This window comes from Schistocerca cancellata, chromosome 5, assembly GCF_023864275.1.
Source record: "Schistocerca cancellata isolate TAMUIC-IGC-003103 chromosome 5, iqSchCanc2.1, whole genome shotgun sequence".
NCBI classification, from domain to species: Eukaryota; Metazoa; Arthropoda; class Insecta; order Orthoptera; family Acrididae; genus Schistocerca; species Schistocerca cancellata.
The window spans coordinates 756791795-756816996 of NC_064630.1; the positions used below are offsets into that span (position 1 = coordinate 756791795).

Sequence of the window (25202 nt, forward strand, 5' to 3'; positions counted from 1 at the left end):
TTTTCTAATAACACAACAGAAACGCATGTTGCCTTTCGAAGCATTATCCTTTCTCTCCCATTCTTTCTCAATGCTGTCTTCTTCTTTTCAGCAGGAGGACCTCGACTTTAGAATGCTATCCCTCATTACATTATAGATTGATTTCCAGTTTCAAATGACAGCTAACTATCTATTTCATAAGTCACCAATAATAACTGGTTTTGCTTTGTACGCACCATTTACCCCATTAAAACTATGTGCTGTGTTTTCCCACCAGAAAGTTTGCATTTACAAACGTTCCTAGCTGAAAAACTCTCCTTGTGTTTCGCTCCTTTAGAATTCATTATGCATGAAAAACTAGCTTTTCTTAAAACGGAGCGCTAATTACCTGATACATTCATCCAGTGTTTGAGAATGAGTTTAGTAACCAGACGTCTGAAGATGCTTTATACATGGAAATGAGAGTTCGATTCTTCATAGAATCATGAGTGGGGTATACTGGTTGTGTGATAAAGGCTGTGTGACAAAGAAACATTGAGAGGTTCAACGTATCAGCCAACCAGTTGCAGATAAAGGTTTCCTGGAACCCGTGACGTAGCTTTCGACAGTTTTAAAGTTGTCTTCTTAAGAAGGTGTAATGGAGCGTAAAAATTGTATTAGTGGTTACAAAAATATTTTAAACACAGGAAAGTAACAACTGTAGCCGAAACATTGTGTGACAAGGGCACAAACTTGTCAATCACATGCTGATTATGTACGTTGAATATAGCCAAACAGCTCTTGCCATATGAGATATCCACCTTAAGAACACAAATAATCGCATGTTCCGACTTAGGATACCATCACTATAGTGTTACAGGTGCGCATATCCAGTGCCAAGTGTAGTGGCCTTCACGCAAAGTAGTTGTAGAAGTAAAAGTTGACTTGTATACGGTAATACATCATGATGGCATTCGGGTTACAGCAGTATGTACATGACAAATGGCAAATATCAGCTGCCCAAAATGCGCAGGCTCTAGCGCTAAGGAAATCTAGCTGCAGAGGGCGCGAAACCCGTCCAGAATGCACTGAGTAGACTATGTAACTACAACAGAAAAAGAAAAGAACATCATAACTTGTATAAGGCAACTGTTAATTTAATATGGTATCAAACTGAACAAATATAAAAGTGATGAACCAACAATGAAACGAAATTTCACCTTGTATTTAGTAAATAGTGACATTAAAAGTAATAAATACTATAAATAAAGGGGACGGGGTATCATAAAATTTATCAATAACTAATTGCTAAAATCGTGAAATTTCAGCTTAGCTGTAGAGAAGTTTCCAAACGCCAGATAGAGCAGAACAGCCGGACGGTTTTTGTCAATGATGCATCCATCTTAAAGAACACATATAATCACAAGAGCGATTCTTTATTTAGCACTATTTATTACATACACGACGATATGTCGCTAAACGACAATTTCGGCATTTCTCTCTGCGAAAAAACAAATTTTCACTGGACTGAGACGACGTTCCCAGTGTTTTGCTACTCTAGAAAAGAGACAGACACTGCATAAAATCTGTACACCCATCCTCTGCAAAGTAAGAAACATTGACCAAATTATCGGTAATCGCAATAAAAAAATATTAATGTGAATCAAGTAGACGAACCAGATTATCACATGCTCCATCTTGGTGAAAGTAGTTGTGTACGCAGGTGGTACACACGTGCAGCGTAGAACACACCTTTTATTCTCACTATTGTGATATTCTCTTCAGACAGCTGTATTTAAGACTGTTTATTAAGCGCTATTTACTTCGATGCATTCAAGACTTCATCAACACGCTCATGTGATAGGCATCGACTTAATGCGCAACTGCAAATTATTAATATGCAACCGCAAATTATATTATCTCATAACCGTAGGACATTGTGAACTATGACATTCAGTGAATCGAAATCGATGGCGATTAATAATCAACACTAAACACGGCTCTGCGAAAAGGATATTTTATTGAAGTGAATTAATGGTTCATTATTGGCCGACACAAAAAAGCAGCCGAATTAGCACAGACCATCACCTGAAAATCGCTAACGAATTTATACAGGGGCACAATAAGCGTAAATTACCATCTCTCTCGGAATCACGTGGTACTTGAAGACTTTTTAAGCTTGATATGAAACAGTGCATTGATTTAACTTACTTCAGCGTAAATGAAAGACATACACACTAATTCAGCAGCTTCGACTGGACGACTGGAAGAATTGATGCAATTCTGTCTCAGGAGCAGGAAATGTATAGAAGCCATATATATTTTCAGACATATTTGAACTAACTTTGCTTTGTTTCTGACATAGTTCAAATGGTTCAAATCGCTCTGAGCACTATGGGGCTTATCTTCTGAGGTCATCAGTGCCCTAGAACTTAGAACTACTTAAACCTAACTAACCTAAGGACATCACACACATCCATGCCCAAGGCAGGATTCGAACCTGCGACCGCAGCGGTCACGCGGTTCCAGACTGAAGCGCCTAGAACCGCACGGCCACAACGTCCGGTTCTGACATAGTTCCGTCCGCTTATCGTCAGACGAATTTTCACAACTAATGGATGGATTTAGAACAGCAGTTTTTGAAGTACGTCATGAAATTTTCACACCGAAAAGGAAACGATACAAAATAACACAAGATATAGAACCGGATGACAAACTTTTTATTCTTTTTTATTTATTTAAGGACAGTTCTTGACAAGGACTGGACGAATAGGAAAGAAACAACAAAAATTAAATGAATGTCTGTAAAAGCAGACACGAATGACAATCCACAGCCGTACGAAATATTTTTAAATTATTTCGCTGACTGCGAATTCCTCGACATCACTAAATTTGCCAACTATTTCGCAAGTGGAATACGAGAGAATAATGAAGACGGTATGACCAATGAAGAAAGTCTGGGTCGGTCCAAGAATAATGCACGGATAGCCAAGTTGTTAAGCGACAGTACGCGAGAAGTGCGAGTTGTGGATTCAAGTTCCGGTCAGGCACAAATTTTTTTATGTCAGTGGTGGTCAGTGTTTCTTGATCTAATACAGCTGATGTCAAGGAATTTACAACCAGAGAAATACTTTAGAAATACCAGAAAGTTGATTCTGCCCTGAGGTGCTTTTAGTATACTCGAAAGGTCATGCAAATGCGCTTAAAATGAAAATTTTACAATCCATGACGATCTCCACTTTCACCGATAGGTGAGAGTTCAGTTATCTTAAAGTCAAAAACTAAAAATTGCTCAGCGAGCATTACGAGTGTTATTAGGAAAGAATAAAAAACGTTAGTATTGCTATGTTGAAAATAGGCCAGGCGCATAAGTGGAGCAAAGAGATTCCCGAACGCACTCCACGATAAAACAAAATAATTGTAAAGACAAGGAGCATGGAAGAGTAACACAAATACGGTTGTAGCGCGTGAAGAAGTTTGGAGGAGAATCTATCCGACAGTGGTTGTCACATGGCGGGCGATGACAATCCCGATATTAACAGATTTCTTAAAAAAGATTATGATTCAGTGTATCTTAAGCATCTCTTCCAAATTCTGAAAGAAGAAGATCTGGACCTCAAGAATGAAGCAGTTAATAGTCAAACACTACATGCTACAGAATCTAAGATAAAATTCAGGAGAAATTAAAACATTAGAGAGACAAGAGGATGGACTGCTTCGGAGGAAACTGAAATCGAGTCTTGAAGCTGACGAAGCCATCAAATCAGGAAAAATCAATATTATGATAGAATGCTCATGTTTTGCAGACGACCTGGCAATTCTGTTAGGACAGCGATCCCGCGCAAAAATAAATAGAAACAGAACAAAACGCAAGGCTCCAAATACCATTTGCAAACACAGCAACTATATTTACACTAAATTTCTAAAAACTATGCACGGGAAAATTGGCAGAATTTCTCAATTCACACATTTAGGTGAAACCATTTTGAAAACTGGCCGAAAAATGATTAGTTACGAAATTTGTTGTCACAAAATGGAAAAAGCTTTCAGGCATACAAAATAACAAAAATGCATCTGAAAATATCTGCATCTGAAAAAAAAATCTGAAAATCTGTAATACTAGAGCACAGAGTAACTTTATGGGGAATTCAAAACAGAGAACGAAAAATGTTAACGAGAATTTTAGGTCCAAATTTTACTAAAGAATAAACATACAGACCTTGTGCAAATAAAGTAACTGGGAAATATACCAATATTTACCCGGATATGAGAAAAACGCAGGCTACAGTTCAATTGGCACAGTAGAAGAATGAAATCTACCCGATTAACTAGACTGGTGTTCGAATTCTACGAAACCCGCATTAAAGCTGAAACTGAAACAATAAAACGGATCACTGCAGTAAAAGACGACCTCAAAAGAGCAGAATAACAAAACACGGAAGACCAGCCAGGAAAACTTTCAAACTGAACATTCACGACTGTACACTTGGCTTGGCAGAAAAATCCAAGATGACGTTAACAACTTGCTCTGAAGACCGGAAAAGAGCCCATTCTGGCAGAACGAAATTAATATGGACACAAAGAAAAGCTGAAAGAAATACACAATGAAAATATCCCTATTTTGACCGAGCGGTTATAGGCGCTTCAGCCTGGAACTGCGTGACCGCTACGGTCGCAGGTTCGATTCCTGCCTCGGGCATGGATGTGTGTGATGTCCTTAGGTTAGTTATGTTTAAGTAGTTCTAAGTTCTAAGGAACTGATGACCTCAGATGTTAAGTCCCATAGTTCTCAGAGCCATTTGAACCATTTATCCCTTGTTTTACATCGCTTGGTCCAGTGAGGCCGAAGAGTCAATAATAAAAATTATGTTCTAACTATAATTTGTTTCTTGAGACATAATGTACGCAGACTCCAAGATTTTTTGTGGTAAGGCTATTTAAACATTTTCCGCTTAAATATTTCTAATATTGCTTTCGACATGACAGGGCCAACCTATGACACCACGAATAACTCTTTTATAAATAATTTCTGTCTCTTCGACTAAGGAAGCGTTGTGAATTTCCCAAACACAAGAAGAATAACAAACGACTGATTTTGTAAGAGGCTTTTTATCACACATTTTCACAATTTTCTGATATACTTAATACGGCGGGAAAATACTCCCCAAGCCACCTAACGTGTATAGCGGCACGGGCTTCTGGTACCACTACATGATCCGTCCCTCCCTGTTCCACTCGGGAATGGCGCGGGGCAAAAATGATTGTCGATAAGCCTCTGTATTGGCTCGAATTGCTCAAATCTTCATGTCTTGGTCATATCGCGAGATCAATGTGGGAGGAAGTAAAGCCGTGAAGTGCTCATTCGAAATTTCAATTTTAAGACTCTCCGTGATGCACAATGCCTGTCTTGTATGTCTGCCTTTGTGGTTTATAGCGCATCTCTCTAACGCTCTCGCGCCGACTAAACAAATTCGTGACGAAGCGATCCGATCTTCGTGGGATCTTCTCTATCTCTTCCCTCAGTTCTATCTGGTTAGAGTCCCAGACTTAGGAACAGTACTCACGAATCGGTCGAACACGTACTCTGTAAGCCACTTCCTTCGTGGATGAGTTACATTTACTTAAGATTCTTCAATATGAAATCTACTTTTCTTGCTGTTTGTTTTATGGGGTTATTCCACTTACAATGGCTCTGGAACTGTACTCCATCATCAGTAGTGTAGTTGTACAGTAGTGGATTTATTTTCCTGTGTATGTGTAATAGGATAATTTATTTACATTCAGGGTCAAAGGCCAGAGCCTACACCTTTCATCCATCGACCCCTTCATTTCATTCTGCACATCGATACTGTCTACTGGCGATGCTGCTTTCTTATACACTCCTCAGCCAGTTTGCCGTGGCATACGGAGCTCCATCGCAGTCTTTAACACTGGTAGCATGCCGCGACAGCGTGGACGTGAACCGTATGTGCAGTTGACGGACTTTGAGCGAGGGCGTATAGTGGGCATGCGGGAGGCCGGGTGGACGTACCGCCGAATTGCTCAACACGTGGGGCGTGAGGTCTCCACAGTACATCGATGTTGTCGCCAGTGGTCGGCGGAAGGTGCACGTGCCCGTCGACCTGGGACCGGACCGCAGCGACGCACGGATGCACCCCAAGACCGTAGGATCCTACGCAGTGCCGTAGGGGACCGCACCGCCACTTCCCAGCAAATTAGGGACACTGTTGCTCCTGGGGTATCGGCGAGGACCATTCGCAACCGTCTCCATGAAGCTGGGCTACGGTCCCGCACACCGTTAGGCCGTCTTCCGCTCACGCCCCAACATCGTGCAGCCTGCCTCCAGTGGTGTCGCGACAGGCGTGAATGGAGGGACGAATGGAGACGTGTCGTCTTCAGCGATGAGAGTCGCTTCTGCCTTGGTGCCAATGATGGTCGTATGCGTGTTTGGCGCCGTGCAGGTGAGCGCCACAATCAGGACTGCATACGACCGAGGCACACAGGGCCAACACCCGGCATCATGGTGTGGGGAGCGATCTCCTACACTGGCCGTACACCACTGGTGATCGTCGAGGGGACACTGAATAGTGCACGGTACATCCAAACCGTCATCGAACCCATCGTTCTACCATTCCTAGACCGGCAAGGGAACTTGCTGTTCCAACAGGACAATGCACGTCCGCATGTATCCCGTGCCACCCAACGTGCTCTAGAAGGTGTAAGTCAACTACCCTGGCCAGCAAGATCTCCGGATCTGTCCCCCATTGAGCATGTTTGGGACTGGATGAAGCGTCGTCTCACGCGGTCTGCACGTCCAGCACGAACGCTGGTCCAACTGAGGCGCCAGGTGGAAATGGCATGGCAAGCCGTTCCACAGGACTACATCCAGCATCTCTACGATCGTCTCCATGGGAGAATAGCAGCCTGCATTGCTGCGAAAGGTGGATATACACTGTACTAGTGCCGACATTGTGCATGCTCTGTTGCCTGTGTCTATGTGCCTGTGGTTCTGTCAGTGTGATCATGTGATGTATCTGACCCCAGGAATGTGTCAATAAAGTTTCCCCTTCCTGGGACAATGAATTCACGGTGTTCTTATTTCAATTTCCAGGAGTGTAGACAACCGCATCATCTGTGAACAATCTTCAAGAGCTTCTGACGCTTTCTGCTCATCGTTCACATAGACTGTAATAGCAGCGGTTCTATCACTCTTCCTTAAGGCACTCCGTAAATTGCTACATCTGTCGGTTTTTATCCATTAAGAGTGACATGCTGAGTTCCGAGTGCAGAGAAGTCTTTAAAGCAGTCGCAGATATGATCCGTTACTCGTTAAGATCATCACTACACGGCAGGGCGGGACGGTGTCAAATGCCTTTCTGGAGTCAAGGAGCAGGGTATCAATTTGAGCGGCATTGTTTACAGGACAATGGCTGACATGGAGGAACAGAGCGAGCTGGGTCTGGCATCACAGCTGGTTGCTGAAACCATGATTTTTGTAGGGAAGATTTTCGTTCTCCAAAAACGTAATAATTCTTGAGCATAAATTAAGCTCCTGTTCTCAGGTGAATTCGGGTTGAATGTTTGCAATATTCATTAACTATATCAGGTTAGACTACCTTCAACAGCAGATTGTTGTACTTTAGTCTTCGTTAACGGCGACTGGTCTAGGAGTGTGAAGAAATGCCGACAGTCCAATTTCTACAATGAGTGCTTTGTCGTGGCACCTTACGTAAGTAGAAAAATAAAGTAATAATATTCCATAGCGATGTTAAATGACCCACAGCCACCCCATCGGAGCCTGGGGTTCAGCTACTAGACCGGCCGCGACAAGCTCGCTGGCACAGAACGCTGTCTTTCTCTGCTTTAAGCACCGTGTCGCCAGGTGCACTTTTCCTCTCGACCTCGGTAGCTGGTTTCATCCGTTATTTATACTCACACATAAATGTCATCCGCTCTCTCTACGTCTGGGCATCTGGTTCCCATCTTGGAGCGCCACGTGTTTTGCGAGATGTAATGACGCTACAGAGAGCGCGCCTGTCATCACGAGGAAAAATATTGTCACCGAAAGCGAAGTGGGAAACTCTGTCGGAAGTTGTTAGGTGTAAAAACAGTTATCCTACAGCAAGACAGCTAGGATTAGCACGCTGTAGTTTATTTTTTATCGCTGATTCATATGCTTTGGCTTGATGTAGACTCTTTCAGAGCTTACAACGAAGTAATATATCCCAACGAGGGCTGCACGACGCCAAACTGAGAACTCTGCAACAGTTGCTTGTCACTGTAGAAAGCATAATTGCATTAAAAAGTTACAGTAATTAATTTTCACAAAATAAGTAATACTACGTGCTTCATTTGCGAATTTAACTCAATTACGTTACTTGATTGCTTTATACAAACCATGCCAAGTAATTTCTCTGAAACAAATTCATAATCGTCGCTCCTGTAACAATACTGTTGCCGCAGGCGTAATGGTTTGGGTCATTCACGATAGCTATCACATTTCTTCTAAGACAAGTAGGAGACACTCGTTTCCTGAAAGTTGAACCCAGTCCCACAAAAATCTGTTTCTGTAATACGAACGATATTCGTAGGTTGTGGTCAAGAGGGATACTTACTCACACTTAGGAAGTCTGACGAAATATTACGCAAGAAATCTCCACTACTCGCTCTCCTTTAAGGGAAGTGAAATAATTTACAGCTCATGAAAACTGTATATCGATTTTGCAGTCACTTCAAGATCAAATAAGAGATCGTTCAATAATTACTGCCCCACATTTTTTTAAAAAGCCATTAATATACATAGACAAACTTATATTTTGACTTAAGTTCAGTTTTGATCACACCATTTATGTTTTAATGATATAGGTAACCGGTTTCGGTAATTTTTACATAACCATCATCAGACCCATGGCTCCCTCTCCGCCTACCATCATCCTAAGGGAGCCATGGGTCTGATGATGGTTATGGAAAAAATACCGAAACCGGTTACCTATATCATTAAAACATAAATGGTGTGATGAAGACTGAATTTTAATCAAAATATAATAATCTATTGATCACTGTATTCCAAAAATATTTACCAAAATTGTATAGACAAACTTGTTGGTGCTTCAGATTTGATGTTTGTTCTGTGCGCCGGTGAAATTTCGAACCGGTCTGGCAGATGGCAGAGCCGTAGTACAGCATCAAAATGTCGTCCACATACGACTCACATTACAAGTAGGGTTCTGTTATTGAATTATTGTGTGCAGAAAAAAAGCGCAATGAACATCCATAAACGTTTGTGTCCAGTGTATGGCGATGCTGCAACTATACTCCTTAGTTGGGCGATGGGTAAAAAACGTTATAGCCTCAGGAAAGGCAAAAACAGAGCTCCATGATTAGCCACGCTCGGGAAGTCCCGTCAAAGCCACTGCTCCACATATGCTAAATCATACGGATGCCATTATTCGTGCAGACCGGTGCATCACAACTCAACAACTTGCCCTTCATTTCTCGGCCAGGAAATCTGAGAACCAAATTGGGTTGGACATGATTGCCTCATCCAACGTACAGTCCAGTCCTGGCAACCTCGGACTTCCATCTCTTTGTGCCCCTTAAAGATTTTCAATGGGGAACACACTCTGAAGATGATGAGAGTGTCAGCGAAAACATGGCTACGTCTACAGGATAAGAGCTTTTACCAGCAGGGAATACATGCTCTTCCATAACGTTGGCGTACGGTCATAGAACGTGATGGAGACTACGTAGAAAAATACGACATGGACAAGACATGTTGATTTATATTGTCACCAAATTCTGACTCTTGACAGTAAATATGTTGTGAGAAAAAACGTGGGGCATTACTTATGGAACGACTCTCGTAAAATCTGGAAATAAATAAAAATTTTCACAATAATGCGCAACGTAATTCACTTCACATGCCTCTCTCAGTTAGCTTTTCTGCTTTTTTTTTGTTTTTGTTGTTCAACTGTCTCACATGAATACAACGATATTTGTCTTCCTAGTAACAACAGAGAAGTCGAAAATACTTATCTGTGGAAGCATTGTAGCTAGTTATTTTGCGTTTGAAATCGCTAACATAGCTGTTAGATGGTAAATTATAAACACCAGGTGGTTGTAATAACGGAGAATCTACTTACACATGCCCACCGTAGGACGCGATTATAGTATGGCAGTGAACCTTGGTGGATATTATAATGCGGAGCCGATTTGCACAAAAAAGTAATTCTACTTTTGGCTACCAGGTGCAAATCTGGCGCTGTGAATGCCAGGAAGACATATAGAAATGTTTGCATACGTAATGGATTATGAACGGGACATTGGAAGGAAAGGTAAAACAAGGCATAATGTTAATTTATCATAAACAGTTATTTACACAGTTTGTTCAATATGAGCACCGAAGACGTTAGCTTCCGAAAAACGACGTGATCAACAGTTGCTAGCAGCAGTTCCGGTGGAATAAGAGCATCGTGTTCCAGCATGCTGTCCTTCAGATCAGGTAGGGATTGAACGTGTCCCTGGTAAACACGGTCATTTAGATATCCCCAGAGACAATAGTCAGATGATATCGCAGACCACGCATCTGGAAAACCTCTGGAGATAACAGATTTGTAGAAGGTTACATTAAGCAGATCTTTCACTTTTTGAGCGACATGAGATGCTGCTCCAAGCCGGCCAGAGTGGCCGTGCGGTTCTAGGCGCTACATTCTGGAGCCGAGCAACCGCTGCGGTCCCAGGTTCGAATCCTGCCTCGGGCATGGATGTGTGTGATGTCCTCAGGTTAGTTAGGTTCAATTAGTTCTAAGTTCTAGGCGACTGATGGCCTCAGAAGTTAAGTCGCATAGTGCTCAGAGCCATTTGAACCACTTTTTGGTGCTCCGTTTTGTATGGAAACAGTGGTTTCCACACAGTTGTCCTCTTCCAAAGCAGGGATCACACGATGCACAAGGAGGTCTCGATAACGTGCAGTTGTCACGATACACCTGCCAGGATCTCTGCGTGTATTTTCTTCAAAGAAGAACGAACTGAGAGTAAAGGTGCTTGTGAGTCAACACCACACAGTCACATACGGTGAGTGGAATGGCCTTCGTCCACAATACCATGCGGTTCAACAGAACACGAAACTCGGCAGTTCATTGAGTTCATTGCATCCTGTAGTGTAATGTGTGCCTCGTCACTCCATAGAATATTGCCTGGCGACATGTCATCAACCTCGACCCGTGCCACAAACCGAACGACTGCGATTCATGCAGTTTCAGTTGCTGCACCGTCTGTATCTTCTACGACTATAGTCCGATACACGAACGCTGCGGTTCTCGCCTGTTTAGGCACGGACGGGGATTGCCTTCTTGACGATTCCAAGCGACAGGTAAGCGCTTGCCTGTGCTTTCAGCTTGAAGAAACCGTGTATCCTGAAAAGTACGTCTCTCGCTTGCTTCTGCAGAATTTATCACTTACCACTACAATCAGCGATGGCAAATCGCTACAAATTGGAATCGAAATTCACTAAACAGCTCGCTGCGATTGCGTTTAACGCTCGCATTACCTACGCCATTCACAGCAGGACGGTCACAACACTACTGAACGCTTATTGGCTGTCGGAGTATGCGTGACGTAGGTGCGCAGAAGAAGCTTATACTCGAACCCCATCTTTCGTGACTCCAACTATAACAGTATAAAACAGACAGAAAAGCTTTCCGCATTGTTGACCATGAGATGGACAATTATCGTGACAATGTACGAGCACTAACATTGCCCGGTGCACGTGCTGCATGGTCAGTTACAGCTGCGACAACCTTGTCACTAAGTTCCACTGGAACAGGACGCCCTCCTCTTCCATGTGCCACGTCAACCTTACACGTGTTTTAGAATTTCGTCATCACCTTCTTTAAACCATTTAATGACCTCGGGCCTCCCCTCAAACTTTTTAGTCGGCGATACTCTCTCAGTGTAGCACTGCACTTGCTGCCCTTCACATAAAACAGTTTCACTAAATGCGCATGGTCTCTCTTCTCGAAGGCGTACTCTTCACTCACGTTATGGCTTGACAAATGACAGCGTGGATGTCATACCGTGGTACAAACGCTGTACGGTCCCAGATTGGAAACACTCAATTCTAAAGGCAATAAAAATTATGCCAAACTCTTTAGCATTTGAAACTTCCTTCGCCTTATCGCTTCCGGTTGCGTTATCGCAAGTTTGATTTTCCAGCAAGACGGGCCTAGTAATACTAGGGCCCGTGTTGCGCTCTCTCTCGCACACTCGAGCTGCTGCCTCGCTCAGCGGCTAAGTCCGCTTCAAGGTCATGCGCCTATACGGCGACACACACAGCCATGGTATAACACTAATACTTTTTTTAAATCAAATGCTAAAGAGAATGAGATTTTCACTCTGCAGCGGAGTGTGCGCTGATATGAAAGTTCCTGGCAGATTAAAACTGTGTGCCCGACCGAGACTCGAACTCGGGACATTTGCCTTTCGCGGGCAAGTGCTCTACCACTGAGCTACCGAAGCACGACTCACACCCGGTACCCACAGCTTTACTTCTGCCAGTATCTCGTCTCCTACCTTCCAAACTTTACAGAAGCTCTCCTGCTGTGGGTAGCAGGCGTGAGTCGTGCTTCGGTAGCTCAGTGGTAGAGCACTTGCCCGCGAAAGGCAAAGGTCCCGAGTTCGAGTGTCGGTCGGGCACACAGTTTTGATCTGCCAGGAAGTTTCATATCAGCGCACACTCCGCTGCAGAGTGAAAATCTCATTCTCTTTAGCATTTGATTTTAAAAAAGTATTACTGAACTATTTATGATATATTCAACGGAGAGCTCCAGAAAAAAACTAAAAACTAAATAGAAGCATCCATGACTCATGGAGAGGCCATTGTTTATCGTTTGCCCAACGCAACCTAAGTACAGCGTGAACTTAAATACACTGGCGTCCAAAATTAAAGAAACAGATGGAAATTTCGTAAGGTTGCATTTATTTTGCCACCAAACAGTATAAACAGGTGACACTAAAGTAAAAAGAAGTAAAGAATACAGAAGTAATCGACTGCAACATGCATTCTGACAACTGACCAACGTGCTCAGTATGGGGTGTGACCACCAGTGGCACCAACACAGGCCTGACAACGACGGTAAATGCTGTGAGTGATGTCAGCACTCTCATTTTGAGGCAATAACGCCCATTCTTCCTGCAGAGCCGCTCACAAGTCTTCAAGAGCGGCTGGTGGATGCTGACGTAACCCATCTGCCTAGTGCATCCCAGACATTCTCTATGAGATTCAAATCGGGGGAGCCCGCAGGCCACGCTATGCGTGCAAAATCTTCCGTTTCCAAAGAAACATCACCCAGCCGTGCTCTATGAGGTCGAGCATTATCGTCCGTCAGCAGTAAGTCTGGCACTACAGCATCTCGCAACAACCGCGCATGAGATCCCAAGGTCTCCTCACGATACCTGACAGCAGTTAAATCTTGCTGATTCACCTGTACAATTTCATGAAGAGGTGTTCGAGTGGTCAACATAATACCAGACAGTTTGCCTGATTATACAGGGTGATTCAAAAAGAATACCACAACTTTAAAAATGTGTATTTAATGAAAGAAACATAATATAACCTTCTGTTATACATCATTACAAAGAGTATTTAAAATGTTTTTTTTCACTCAAAAACAAGTTCAGAGATGTTCAATATGGTCCCCTCCAGACACTCGAGCAATATCAACCCGATACTCCAACTCGTTCCACACTCTCTGTAGCATATCAGGCGTAACAGTTTGGATAGCTGCTGTTATTTCTCGTTTCAAATCATCAATGGTGGCTGGGAGAGGTGGTCGAAACACCATATCCTTAACATACCCCCATAAGAAAAAATCGCAGGGGGTAAGATCAGGGCTTCTTGGAGGCCAGTGATGAAGTGCTCTGTCACGGGCTGCCTGGCGGCCGATCCATCGCCTCGGGTAGTTGACATTCAGGTTTCATAACTAACCTTTTTTGTAGGACTCTCCATACAGTTGATTGTGGAATTTGCAGCTCTCTGCTAGTTCTGCGAGTCGATTTTCCAGGGCTGCGAACAAATCCTTGCTGGATGCGTGCTACATTTTCATCCCTCGTTCTCGGCCTTCCAGAACTTTTCCCTTTGCACAAACACCCATTCTCTGTAAACTGTTTATACCAACGTTTAATACACCACCTATCAGGAGGTTTAACACCATACTTCGTTCGAAATGCACGCTGAACAACTGTCGTCGATTCACTTCTGCCGTACTCAATAACACAAAAAGCTTTCTGTTGAGCGGTCGCCATCTTAGCATCAACTGACGCTGACGCCTAGTCAACAGCGCCTCAAGCGAACAAATGTACAACTACATGAAACTTTATAGCTCCCTTAATTCGCCGACAGATAGTGCTTAGCTCTGCCTTTTGTCGTTGCAGAGTTTTAAATTCCTAAAGTTGTGGTATTCTTTAGAATCACCCTGTATTGTGAATTAGTCTCAGGACGGGGAAATAGCAGATTGTTGCTTTTATTTTGGACACCAGCGTATTAATTACTGAATTTTTTTTTCCATGTTTCAGACAAGGGGCTACATAAAAATTAAAAATGGCGTGATTGTGTGATAAAAAAGGGTTGAAGCCCATGTAAGTTTGATCTTTATGAAAATTGTTTTCCTGCACAATCTATAGGTTATGCAGAGAATCCCGTTTCAAACTTTTAGGACTTGTAGACTACGTCATGCGGTCACGTGATGTCAACGTCTGCATTGCTACGAGACTCCTCTAGAGGCGGAGGAAGACCTGCTGACACGAATTCTGGCAGCTGCACTATAAACTAGAGGGACACCAGGTGGGATGGAGAGCGTGTACCAGCACATGTTTCGTAGTAACAATGTCTCTAACGGTCGTCGCGACATCGAGCCGCTGTTGAAATGCACCACTACTGTTCTGTACGTACAGTACGATGGGTTCTTTTTTGTTTTGGAATAACGTCAGCACGTAATGTTTAAGTGATAACGCAAACAAACGTGTCTAAATGATAAACAGATGTTTCGTTATGTTTCCTCTCGTATTGTTACCTAGTAATGCCCTGCGTTACGCGTAATTCCATCCCTCAAGCAGATGTGGATTAGCCAAATGTCTGAATAGAAACCGTCATAGAACGGAAATAGTACGTTTCCGGACATGTGCTCCTATTCACATCATTATGCACTCACTCCTCACTACAAGTTAGCACCACTAAAGATGCCTCTGCCGGAATTACAACGTGACTGAGAGAACGTACAAAATCACAATTTTTTCTACAAAATATGAGAGTGTGTAAAATTTTTGCTTTTTAAATGACATCACTTTGTGCTACTTCCATGAGCAATTAAGAACGTCACTTCCATGAGCAGTTAAGAACGTCACTTCAGTTCCGTGTTTTCGATTAAATGAGAAGACTGTCTTAGTGCCGGATCATAGCATTGCCAAATTTTCAGACTTTTATTATTTTTATAAATTTCTCAAATGCTTATGAGTGATCTGGAATGTATTCAGAAAACAAATGAAAAGAAAGACCACGCGAAGCAAGTCTTTTTCAGCTAGTGCATTAATAAAAGAGTTTTATAAATTGCGTTAGTTATTGTTAAATTATCGTTATATACTTCAACTTCAAAATGAATCGTAGTTCACTGAAATCCGCAATAAGATTCTTCAGTTAAACGGCAGATAAATTGCCGTGTTCGGAAAATAACGCGAAATTTACCGGATTTTAACTCGAAAACTAGTAAATACGTATTTAAAAGAAAGCTTTACGAAAGTTATTTTCTTTTACAATAACTGCCACATATAAAAATTATTTAATTACAATTAATTTATTACTATAAAGTTATGTAATAATTATTATCCATAATAATAATGATAATTTTAATTCAAAGTAATAATTATTAAATTATTATTTTTAAAAAATATGATGTAAATTTTCTCACTTTTTATTCAACTTGAAATGGAGTAGCCTGTGCTTGGATAAATGCTATGTAATAACTATACCAAGAATTGTATTTACTGACATACTACCTTTCTTTTTATACCTAACTTACGTTGGTCAAAGGTGTACCATAGCCCTCGTTACTTCTTACCTGTCATAGTAGTAGTCCCTAGAAAAAGAAAGAAAATGCTTTTATTAGATAAGTGTAGCAATTATGTTAAACTACTTACTATAAATCATTAAAACTTTAGTTATGCTGAGCAACAAGAATATTTTCATGTAAAGCATATTGTGCTTTCAGAAACATGGTACTCTACAGTATTAAAAATTATAATATCAACATCTTAAGTTTAGGAACTTTTTGATTTCCGTTTTGTATGTTTCTTATTACTGCAGCTAAACTTATATCTTACATAAAGAAAAAGCACAAATTTCTTACAAACTCACTTTTTTAACAATGTATGGGGGCTCTAGTTTGGTATTATTAGCACAAAATTATCTTTTACTGCACTGAACTTAGCTTCATTCCTGATTCAATATGGTCTACAGTTCCCTCAAGAAATTTTCTCGTTACTCAACAAACATAATATTAGACAATGTTACACAGCTCCCCGTCACTCAAAGTGAAATACGAGTATATTCTTGAATACCGTTAACAATTCAAACCGAAATGGACATCTACGCAACATAGTGTAAGGAACGGTGTGGGTAGAGCCGACATTGTACTTAAAGATCACATTCGAACCACAAAGTGAGGTAAAAATAAATACTGGTTGTTGGTACCAAATATAATTACCCGAGGAGTAATTCCTAAAAAACGAATACGAAAATTTTGAGTATTTGGTACTGACAGCTATCGGCAAATAAATGAACGGAATTAACATATTTTATTGAAATAGCTCTAATGGTAATTGGAGCGAAAGACGTATAAAAATTAAAATTCCTCTTATTTTCTGGTACGTACATGTAACCTGAAAATTGCTTTCAGAACTATTAGCAACTGTGGCTCAACAGGTCAACAGAATTAAGTGAACTGAGGCCATAACATTGTTCCACTCAAAATCGTTATCTCTCAACAGAAACGCGCATTGAGACTCAATTTTTCACGAGATATGAACATCATTGGTTAACCTTCTCTATCCTTACGTATGAGTTTATCTGGGACTCAGCAAATGAAACTGTATTTTTCCAATAAGTACAATAGATTTTATATAAGGTACATCTGAAAAATTCGATGAGTGGCCTCAGAAGATAAAGGAAACAAGAGTTAAAGCTAAATACCTTTATTGGCGATCAAAGTAATCTCCGTTTTCCACAAGACATTTCTAACCTCAATTGTAATACTGTTCGAAGCTGTCAGGAAATGCTTCTTGAAGAATCGCTCGAAGCACTGTTACCATACAAGTCTGTGAAACGTTGGACGTTCAGGACTATTTTACGGTGGGTGAACAAAAAAAAAAAAAATCTGAAGACGCCAATTCTGGAGAATAATTAGGGTCCTGAAGATCCATCACCTTGCACTGAGCGAGAAAGTTAAACATGCATTCGTTGTGGATAGGTATCGAACATTGCGTGACCACAAGAAGCGTTAGCTGAACGTTTCCAATAACTTTACTACCGATATTTGAGGAGTGTTGTAGCTAATGCTGATTACTTTCAAGGAAACCTACGTTTCCTTTATTTTCTGAGGATGCTGATTACTTTCAAGGAAACAACTGTTCCCTTTATTTTCTGAGACAATTCACCGAATTTTCAGACGCATCGTACGTCACAACTAGTAACATGATTTCCATCCCATTAAAGTGATAAGGGTAAGATCCACCTGTTTGAAGCGTGTGATTGACCACTTACCTACGACAGAAAAATGAGTGGTCTAACGGACTCGAAAGTTTTGGTGCTGAAGGACAACTGGAGCTTAATTTAAGCTTAATTTACGAGCTAATACAGAAACGAAAGCAAAAGTTTTTTCGTATATAAGGGATTTTCAGCGAGTCACCACTTTTATTCTTTTAGAAAACTGGGAATGTTGAATAACTATCTGGAATGACATAGAGTTGCCTGGTATTACTTTTATATCACAGTAAAAATCCATCACTGTGCTTTCGTAAGGAAAGGACAGACAGAGTTAAGTCCATGCTTAAATATGATCTTGTGGTGCTCACTAACAACAAATCAATGGCTTTAGCGTTTGCTTCATATTTAGTTTTAAACACATGTCTGTTTCAAGTACAAGAATAAGTGTAATAGGCTCGCAAACGCATTGTTGCATGGCGATAATGTTCAATATAAATAACATTCTGATAGAAATGAGAGCTCACTAAACATTACTAGGAATTACAAGAGAAACGCCAACACTAAATCCAAAATGAAATTCCTAGGATGCTTCTATGAGCCCCTAGAAATCGAAACAGAAATTCGACAGGGAGAGGGACATTCGGCACGCTTGTTCAACTGTGTACTGTAAAAAATATACAGAAGTGGCACAAGGAATTAAAATTTCTGAATGTGTTTAAAGTTTTCAGGATTGGAACTATGTAGAAAGGTATGCAAACGCATTTCATGTTTTGCTGATGACGTAGTCATAATGATGGAACAATTGAAAAAGTCTGCAAATGCAGTATAGCTGATTACAGATTAATATACCGTAAGTAGTAGCAAAACAAACTGGCTTGCAGATAAATTTTTAAAAATTATCATATATCGAAAAACAACAAATTCCAATTAAAGATCATTTACAGAACAATAAAATGCGTGAACAGCTTTTAACATCCAGGCGAACTGATTACGGCCAAAAGCCTACTTAAAGAAATCTTGAAAGCAAGAGCTAGAAAATGGAAATAGCTTTCCAAATCACGTGACACATTTACAGCTAACAGTGCTTTTTCGTAAGCACCAAAATTCGTCATTACAACCCTGCAGTAACACCAGTATGCTTACATCCATAGGATTTTTGACAGGTGTTTATTAACGAAGTTAGATGGTAGAGACGGAAAGATTTTACACAGTACATCGCATTAAAAGGGATAAAGGGGATGTATATAAAACGGGAAGCAAGGAATGTACTTTAAAATTGGAGAAAATTACACAGCTGTGGCTTTATAAGAAGAATGAACGGCTACAAAGGGACGAAACGCATCTTAGGCATTCTTCACTCGAACCGAAAATAAGAGAAGCATGGTAAAAAGGATTGAGGAGACTCAGACATGCAGACAGAAAAGGCAGAAGCCCGAGGAATTTTCAGACCAGCTGTAGTGACGTTTGAGCTTTTCAGCGAAAACAAATGAACTAAGGCTTCAAATAATTAGATGAAGGCCATTATAGACACAATGCATTCATGAATAACATGTGAAAAATGAGAAAAACACACGAAAAGAGTTTGATAATAGTTGGAAGGGTATCTTAGTCCGTAGATGGCCGACTGACAGAATAAGTAAGTATATGAAATCGACGTGATATACTAATTCCACATAATTTATCCGTTTACATGTTGGCCATGCTTCTCTTTATCAAACAAAGCTGAGCATTATTTTGAAGAACATGTTTGAAATATCTCATTGCTAACTACCATGCTCTAAAGGAATAAATTAAATACACATCTGACGCACTACGTAATTCTAGCATCGCGATTCACAAGGAAAACGTTCTCCCCTGTGGGTAAAGAATGGATTAATACACCTAACATAACTCCTGCGGAAAGGAATGGATACAATTCTTTTCCGGTTTCGCTACTTTGTGGGGGCGTTATTTTATCAGAAACCGCCCTCCCCCTCAATACGAGGGCTACGCGGCGCCACATGAAATACAGTTTCACGCTTTGTTTCTCGCCGTTATGGGTTCTGCTCTGCCGGAGAGAGCTCGTAAGTCAGCTTGTCCACCTCCAGAGCCACGGGCTGGAGACCGGAGTCACGTGGCTGCGGGCAGAGCTAAATTCCGACCCGCGTGGAAACTGTTTGGCCACTGCATATACTGCCCCCGGCAGATTTTCTTTTGTCAAAACAGCTATGGACAGAAATGAGCACTTCACCAAATGCAGTGCTACTGCGGGACATGTTACGTGGTATGTTTCTTGCCTCTCAAGTGCCTCTTAACTGTTTGGAAAATTTTCTTCCCGAAAATTGTTGGCAGAAAAAGTCAGGCTATTATTTGGCTACACTCACAGAATTTAAGGTAGAACAATATCGTTTCAGTGGACGAAATTACTATACGAGAAGGTTCTGCGGGCATAAAAACCCTAACATACCAAAACTATCTTTAGTGATAAGGATAAATGACCATCGTAACAAAATAAGAGAAATCAGAGGTCACGTAGAAAGATTTAAGTGCTTATTTTTACAACGTGCTATTCGAGAGTCGGACGGTCCAGAAATAATCTGAAAATGGTTTACTAAACGTCTGCGAAACACACAATTATCGACTGCAGATTAGTCATATAGCCGGCCGGAGTGGCCGTGCGGTTATAGGCTCTACAGTCTGGAGCCGAGCAACCGCTACGGTCGCAGGTTCAAATCCTGCCTCGGGCATGGATGTGTGTGATGTCCTTAGGTTAGTTAGGTTTAATTAGTTCTAAGTTCTAGGCGACTGATGTCCTCAGAAGTTAAGTCGCATAGTACTCAGAGCCATTTGAACCAATAGTCATGTAGGTGTACATCTATATAGATATGTCACCATTCTACGAAAAAAATTAGTCCGTATATTCCCTGTCGACTGACAGTTTCTCGCCAAAGCTCTCGAGATGCACATACGGCACTGTCACGTGATAAAGTTGACGGAAACTATGAGAACTACTAGATAGTAAATCGTAGAGATTATAGCAAATATCTTTAAAGTGACGATGGCATATCTAGGTATTAGACATTGTTGACGTTCGGAAAAACTGGCAAACACTAAGACGAGATTGAAATTCTAAATTTAGTTTGACTACGATTTAATTGTTTGCTCGTGTGTGTTTGTCTGTGTGTGGGATTCAAAATGGTTCAAATGGCTCTGAGCACTATGGGACTTAACATCTGAGGTCATTAGTCCCCTAGAACTTAGAACTACTTAAACCTAACTAACCTAAGGACATCACGCACGTCCATGCCCGAGGCAGGATTCGAACCTGCAACCGTAGCAGTCAACGCGGTTCCGGACTGAAGCGCCTAGAACCGCTTGACCACCGCGGTCGGCGTCTGTGTGTGTGTGTGTGTGTGTGTGTAAATGTAAACACCATCTGGCATTGGATCCATTCGCCTTCACTGGAGGTCGTGTACAGTGTCGGTACACTGTCGTATTACCTTCTAGAAAATATCACCATAAGTTCTAAGATTGTGATTCGTAGTAGTTTCTCACATCCCTGTCGTTAGGAATTGCATATTATTTTGATGTAACTGTACTGCTGTAATGCGTCTGTCGTATAACTTAAACATGGACCAGTCATGTTAAATGCTATTCGTTGTTATAACTCAACGCTGAATACACTATAGTGCGGAACTGTAAGGTCGACAAGCGTGAACTGGTTTGATAAAATAAATTCCAGTACTTAACACTGAAGGATATCAGGGGACAGGTTCTCGCACGACTTCATCTTCATTATTTCCTCATTATGTATTATGCAGCCACCCGTTTCGGTGTATATTACAGATACTGTATTATACACAAAACCGATATCGTAAAACCAATCCGGACCTCATAAGGAGATGAATAAAAAGTATCTTATCACAAATAAAGAAGTAAAAATAAGATTTTCTTCAAATTGCAGTCCAGGTAAAGGAAGGTATGGTCATGTTTATTTAAAAACATTTCAAAATAAAATTCCACACTATTAGGATGACAAGTGAAATGGAAAAGTCGTTTAGGCAATTTCTACTGTAACATTTGCTACAGTCAAATTCAAACATATTTCACTATATATTACTAACAACGCTTTCAGCTCCTGGGAACCAAAATAAATTCCGTTTTCTATGTACGCAAAATTCAAAACAAAAACTTTTGGTATTTGAATTTAATTAACAGGTTCCTTACAATAAAAATTAAAATGCAAGTTTAAAAACAAAAAGATCCTTGTGAAAATTAGCCTAAACTCACCAGTCGTTGCCAGTTTTGGTAACATTTTGCCTCTTTCTACCGGTCTGGTGTGGCTTTGGCTCAGCGACCAAATTAACATCTGAAAAACACACTCTCCGTTAGAAGTAAAAAGCACAACAACAGCGACTTTTTCGCAACAACAAAAAAAAATTGTGTTATCTCCACTTAAATTAAATCCGAAGGTATCAAAGTACACTCACAAAAATCGTAATTGCAGTATGCTGATATTAATCATGAGATATTAACAAAAAAACAGGAATTGAAAACAGAAGATAGAGATGTGTGTGAGAGAGAGTATGTGTGAGAGAGTATGTGTGTGTGTGAGAGAGAGAGAGAGAGAGAGAGAGAGAGAGAGAGAAAGAGAGAGAGAGAGAGAGAGAGAGAGAGAGAGAGAGAGTGTGTGATGGGAGGGAGGGAGGGAGTAGGAGACGGAGAAAGAGATAGAGAGGCTGTACAGTTGTGGGTGACGCAGCTGGAAATGCTAATTATTCAAATTCAAATGTGTGGCTCGCAACACAGGATGACTGAAGGACTAAACCTAGTCTACCGTTTGTATCAACGATACGATATAGATGTGTAACAAAACTACCGTCAGTGGAAACGAGAACGAACTTTAGTCGTCCTGGAGGGGAAATTTTTAGATACCAACAAAAACGAATGTAATACCCAAACCTATGTTACTTACTACAATGAACGTTCTTGAAACAAAAATTGTCATTCTGTATGTACGTTGGTATTAATACACTGTGCTAGACGTACTGATATACACGCGTGAGATGCTTTGTCACTGCTGATCTCTGGAAAAAGTCATAAAAGACCACACAAACATCATATCGATACAAATATACCGTTATTTGCTGTAGGTGCAAAACATGAGCGTGCAATAATCGACAGTCGGAAGTGCTAGATTTTGCTCATGGCTCAAAGTCTAGTCGGAAATACCTGACCCGAAAATATTCGTTTTCGATAAACATTTGCGAACTGAGCGCCACAGAGATCCCATTTGATCATTTATGCGAATTATTAGTTAGGAATTCTATATTGGCAATTTGCTGAGTTCTAGACACATGTAACGTGAACGGGAAACAGATCGTACACTCGAACACTGAAATAAAAAAATAAAAAAAAAGATTTTCTCCAATATAACGAGGATGTCGCTCAACCACAATCAATATATGTGTATATCAGTGAAAATCAGTATAACAGGAATTATTTGCATATAGCTTATCCTGTGCTGGTCTTGATATTGAACTGAAGTTAGATCAGAAGAGAATTCGTACTGTTACATTTTACTTTGGACAGGTACGAAATTAAATAAATGTGAGGTAATTTATGAAGAACGTACACGCCTTATTTCATGGTTTTAATAGACCTTCTATTTTATTAAATGGAGTGCTGCACAGAAAATTCACCGTGGCTGAAACTTAGCTGCAAATGGAGACAGAACAACGTAGGTAATTTACATAAAGCGAATTTTTTCACTGTCACATATGTCGCATACAACGAGTTTTTGTTTGCGTCTCAAGATATATTGAACTCACTATTTTAATGAACCTAATTTCATAAGTGTAGCATATCTTGTTTTTTTTTCAACTAGTTTTGTGTTTAACGGCAGCTAGTAGCCTTCCTGGAGAAAACTTGTTTTGTGGCGAGTTCCACTTTTAATCCCGGCAGTGTAAGAAACTGTCAGCAGCGGTACCTGGCCAGCTATACTAAAGCTCCAAATAAACTGGTGTAGGCAAGCGTATTCAAGCACAGAGATATGTAAACCGGCAGAATACAGCGCTGCGGTCGGCAACGCCTCTCGTAAAAGAAAACAAGCGTCTGACGCATTTGTTAGACCGATTACTTATGCTACAGTGCCAGGTTATCAATACTTCAGTGTGTTTGAACGTGGAGTACAGTCGGCGCACGATGGAACACAGCATCTTCGAGGTAGCGACGAAGTGCGTATTTTCCCCTACGACCACTTCACGAGTGTACCGTGAATATAAGGACTCAGGTAAAACGCCAAATCTCCGACATCGCTGCGGCCCGAAAAAGATCCGGAAAGAATGAGACCGACGACGACTGAAGAGAATCGTTTAAGGTGACAGAAGTGTAACCCTTCCGCAAATTGCTGCAGATTTCAGTGCTGAGCAATCAACAAGTGTCAGCGTGCGCACCATTCAACGAAACATTAATCGATATGGGCTTTCGGAGGCTAAGGCCCAGTCGTGTACCATTGATGACTGCACGACACGAAGCTTTACGCCTCACCTGGGCCAGTCAACACCGACATTGGACTGTTGATGACTGGAAACATGTTGCCTGTTCGGATGAGTCTCGTTTCAAGTTGTATCGAGCAGATGGACGTGTACGGGTATGGAGATAACCTCATGAACCCATGGACCCTGCATGTCAGCAAGTAACTGTTCAAGCTGGTGGAGGCTTTGTAATGGTGTGGGGCGTGTGCAGTTGGAGTGATATTGGAGCCCTGATAAGTGTAGATACGACTCTGACAGGTGACACGTACGCAAGCATCGTGTCTGATCACCTGCATCCATTCATGTCCATTTTGCATTCCGACGAACTTGGGTAATCCCACACGTCCAGATTTGTTAAAGAGTGGATCTAGGAACACTATTCTGAGTTTGAACACTTCCGCTGACCACTAAACTCTCCAGACATGAACATTATTGGGCATATGTGGGATGCTTGCAACATGCTGTTCAGAAGTGATCTCCACCCCCTCGTACTCTTAGGATTTATGTACAACCCTGCAGAATTCATGGTGTCAGTTCCCTTCAGCACTACTTCAGACATTACTCGAACCCATGCCACGTCGTTTTGCGGCACTTCTGCGTGCTCGCGTGGGCCCTACACGATACTAGGCAACTGTACCAGTTTCTTTGGCTGTTCAATGTAGAAGAGTGACGGCCAAGTTTGTTTTCTCCAAATAGAACGCCATAATTATGAACTAAATTCCACAACTTTGCGCCATGCGTCACCGAATGGGACACATGATATTTTTGGATATTGTTGCTTCTGTAGTGTCGTATGATTGAAAACCTCAGCTGATAAGTATTGAACTATGGCGGAAAAGAGTTTTTCTTTGTTATTTCGTCCAGGACGATCTTCTCTATTTGTGAACTCAAAGGTATCGTTGCTTGGTATCTCTGGTGTTATAAGTACCCAACTCAAGTGGAGGTAAACCATACACTTACCAAGACAACGCTTTAAA

The 25202-nt window shown here is 41.2% G+C and overlaps 1 protein-coding gene across 3 annotated transcripts in view; it reads right to left on the minus strand.

Annotated features, from left to right (window-relative positions):
* Nucleotides 1-25202, minus strand: part of LOC126188125 (RNA-binding protein Raly-like) — a 441123-nt gene that overhangs the window by 57302 nt on the left and 358619 nt on the right. For all 3 annotated transcript variants that reach the window (XM_049929600.1, XM_049929601.1, XM_049929599.1), the window contains exons 4-5: nt 21980-22058; nt 16068-16085 (exon numbers count right to left, since the gene is read on the minus strand). In XM_049929600.1, the coding sequence (XP_049785557.1) occupies nt 16068-16085; nt 21980-22058 (97 nt within the window). The remainder of the gene's footprint in view (nt 1-16067; nt 16086-21979; nt 22059-25202) is intronic.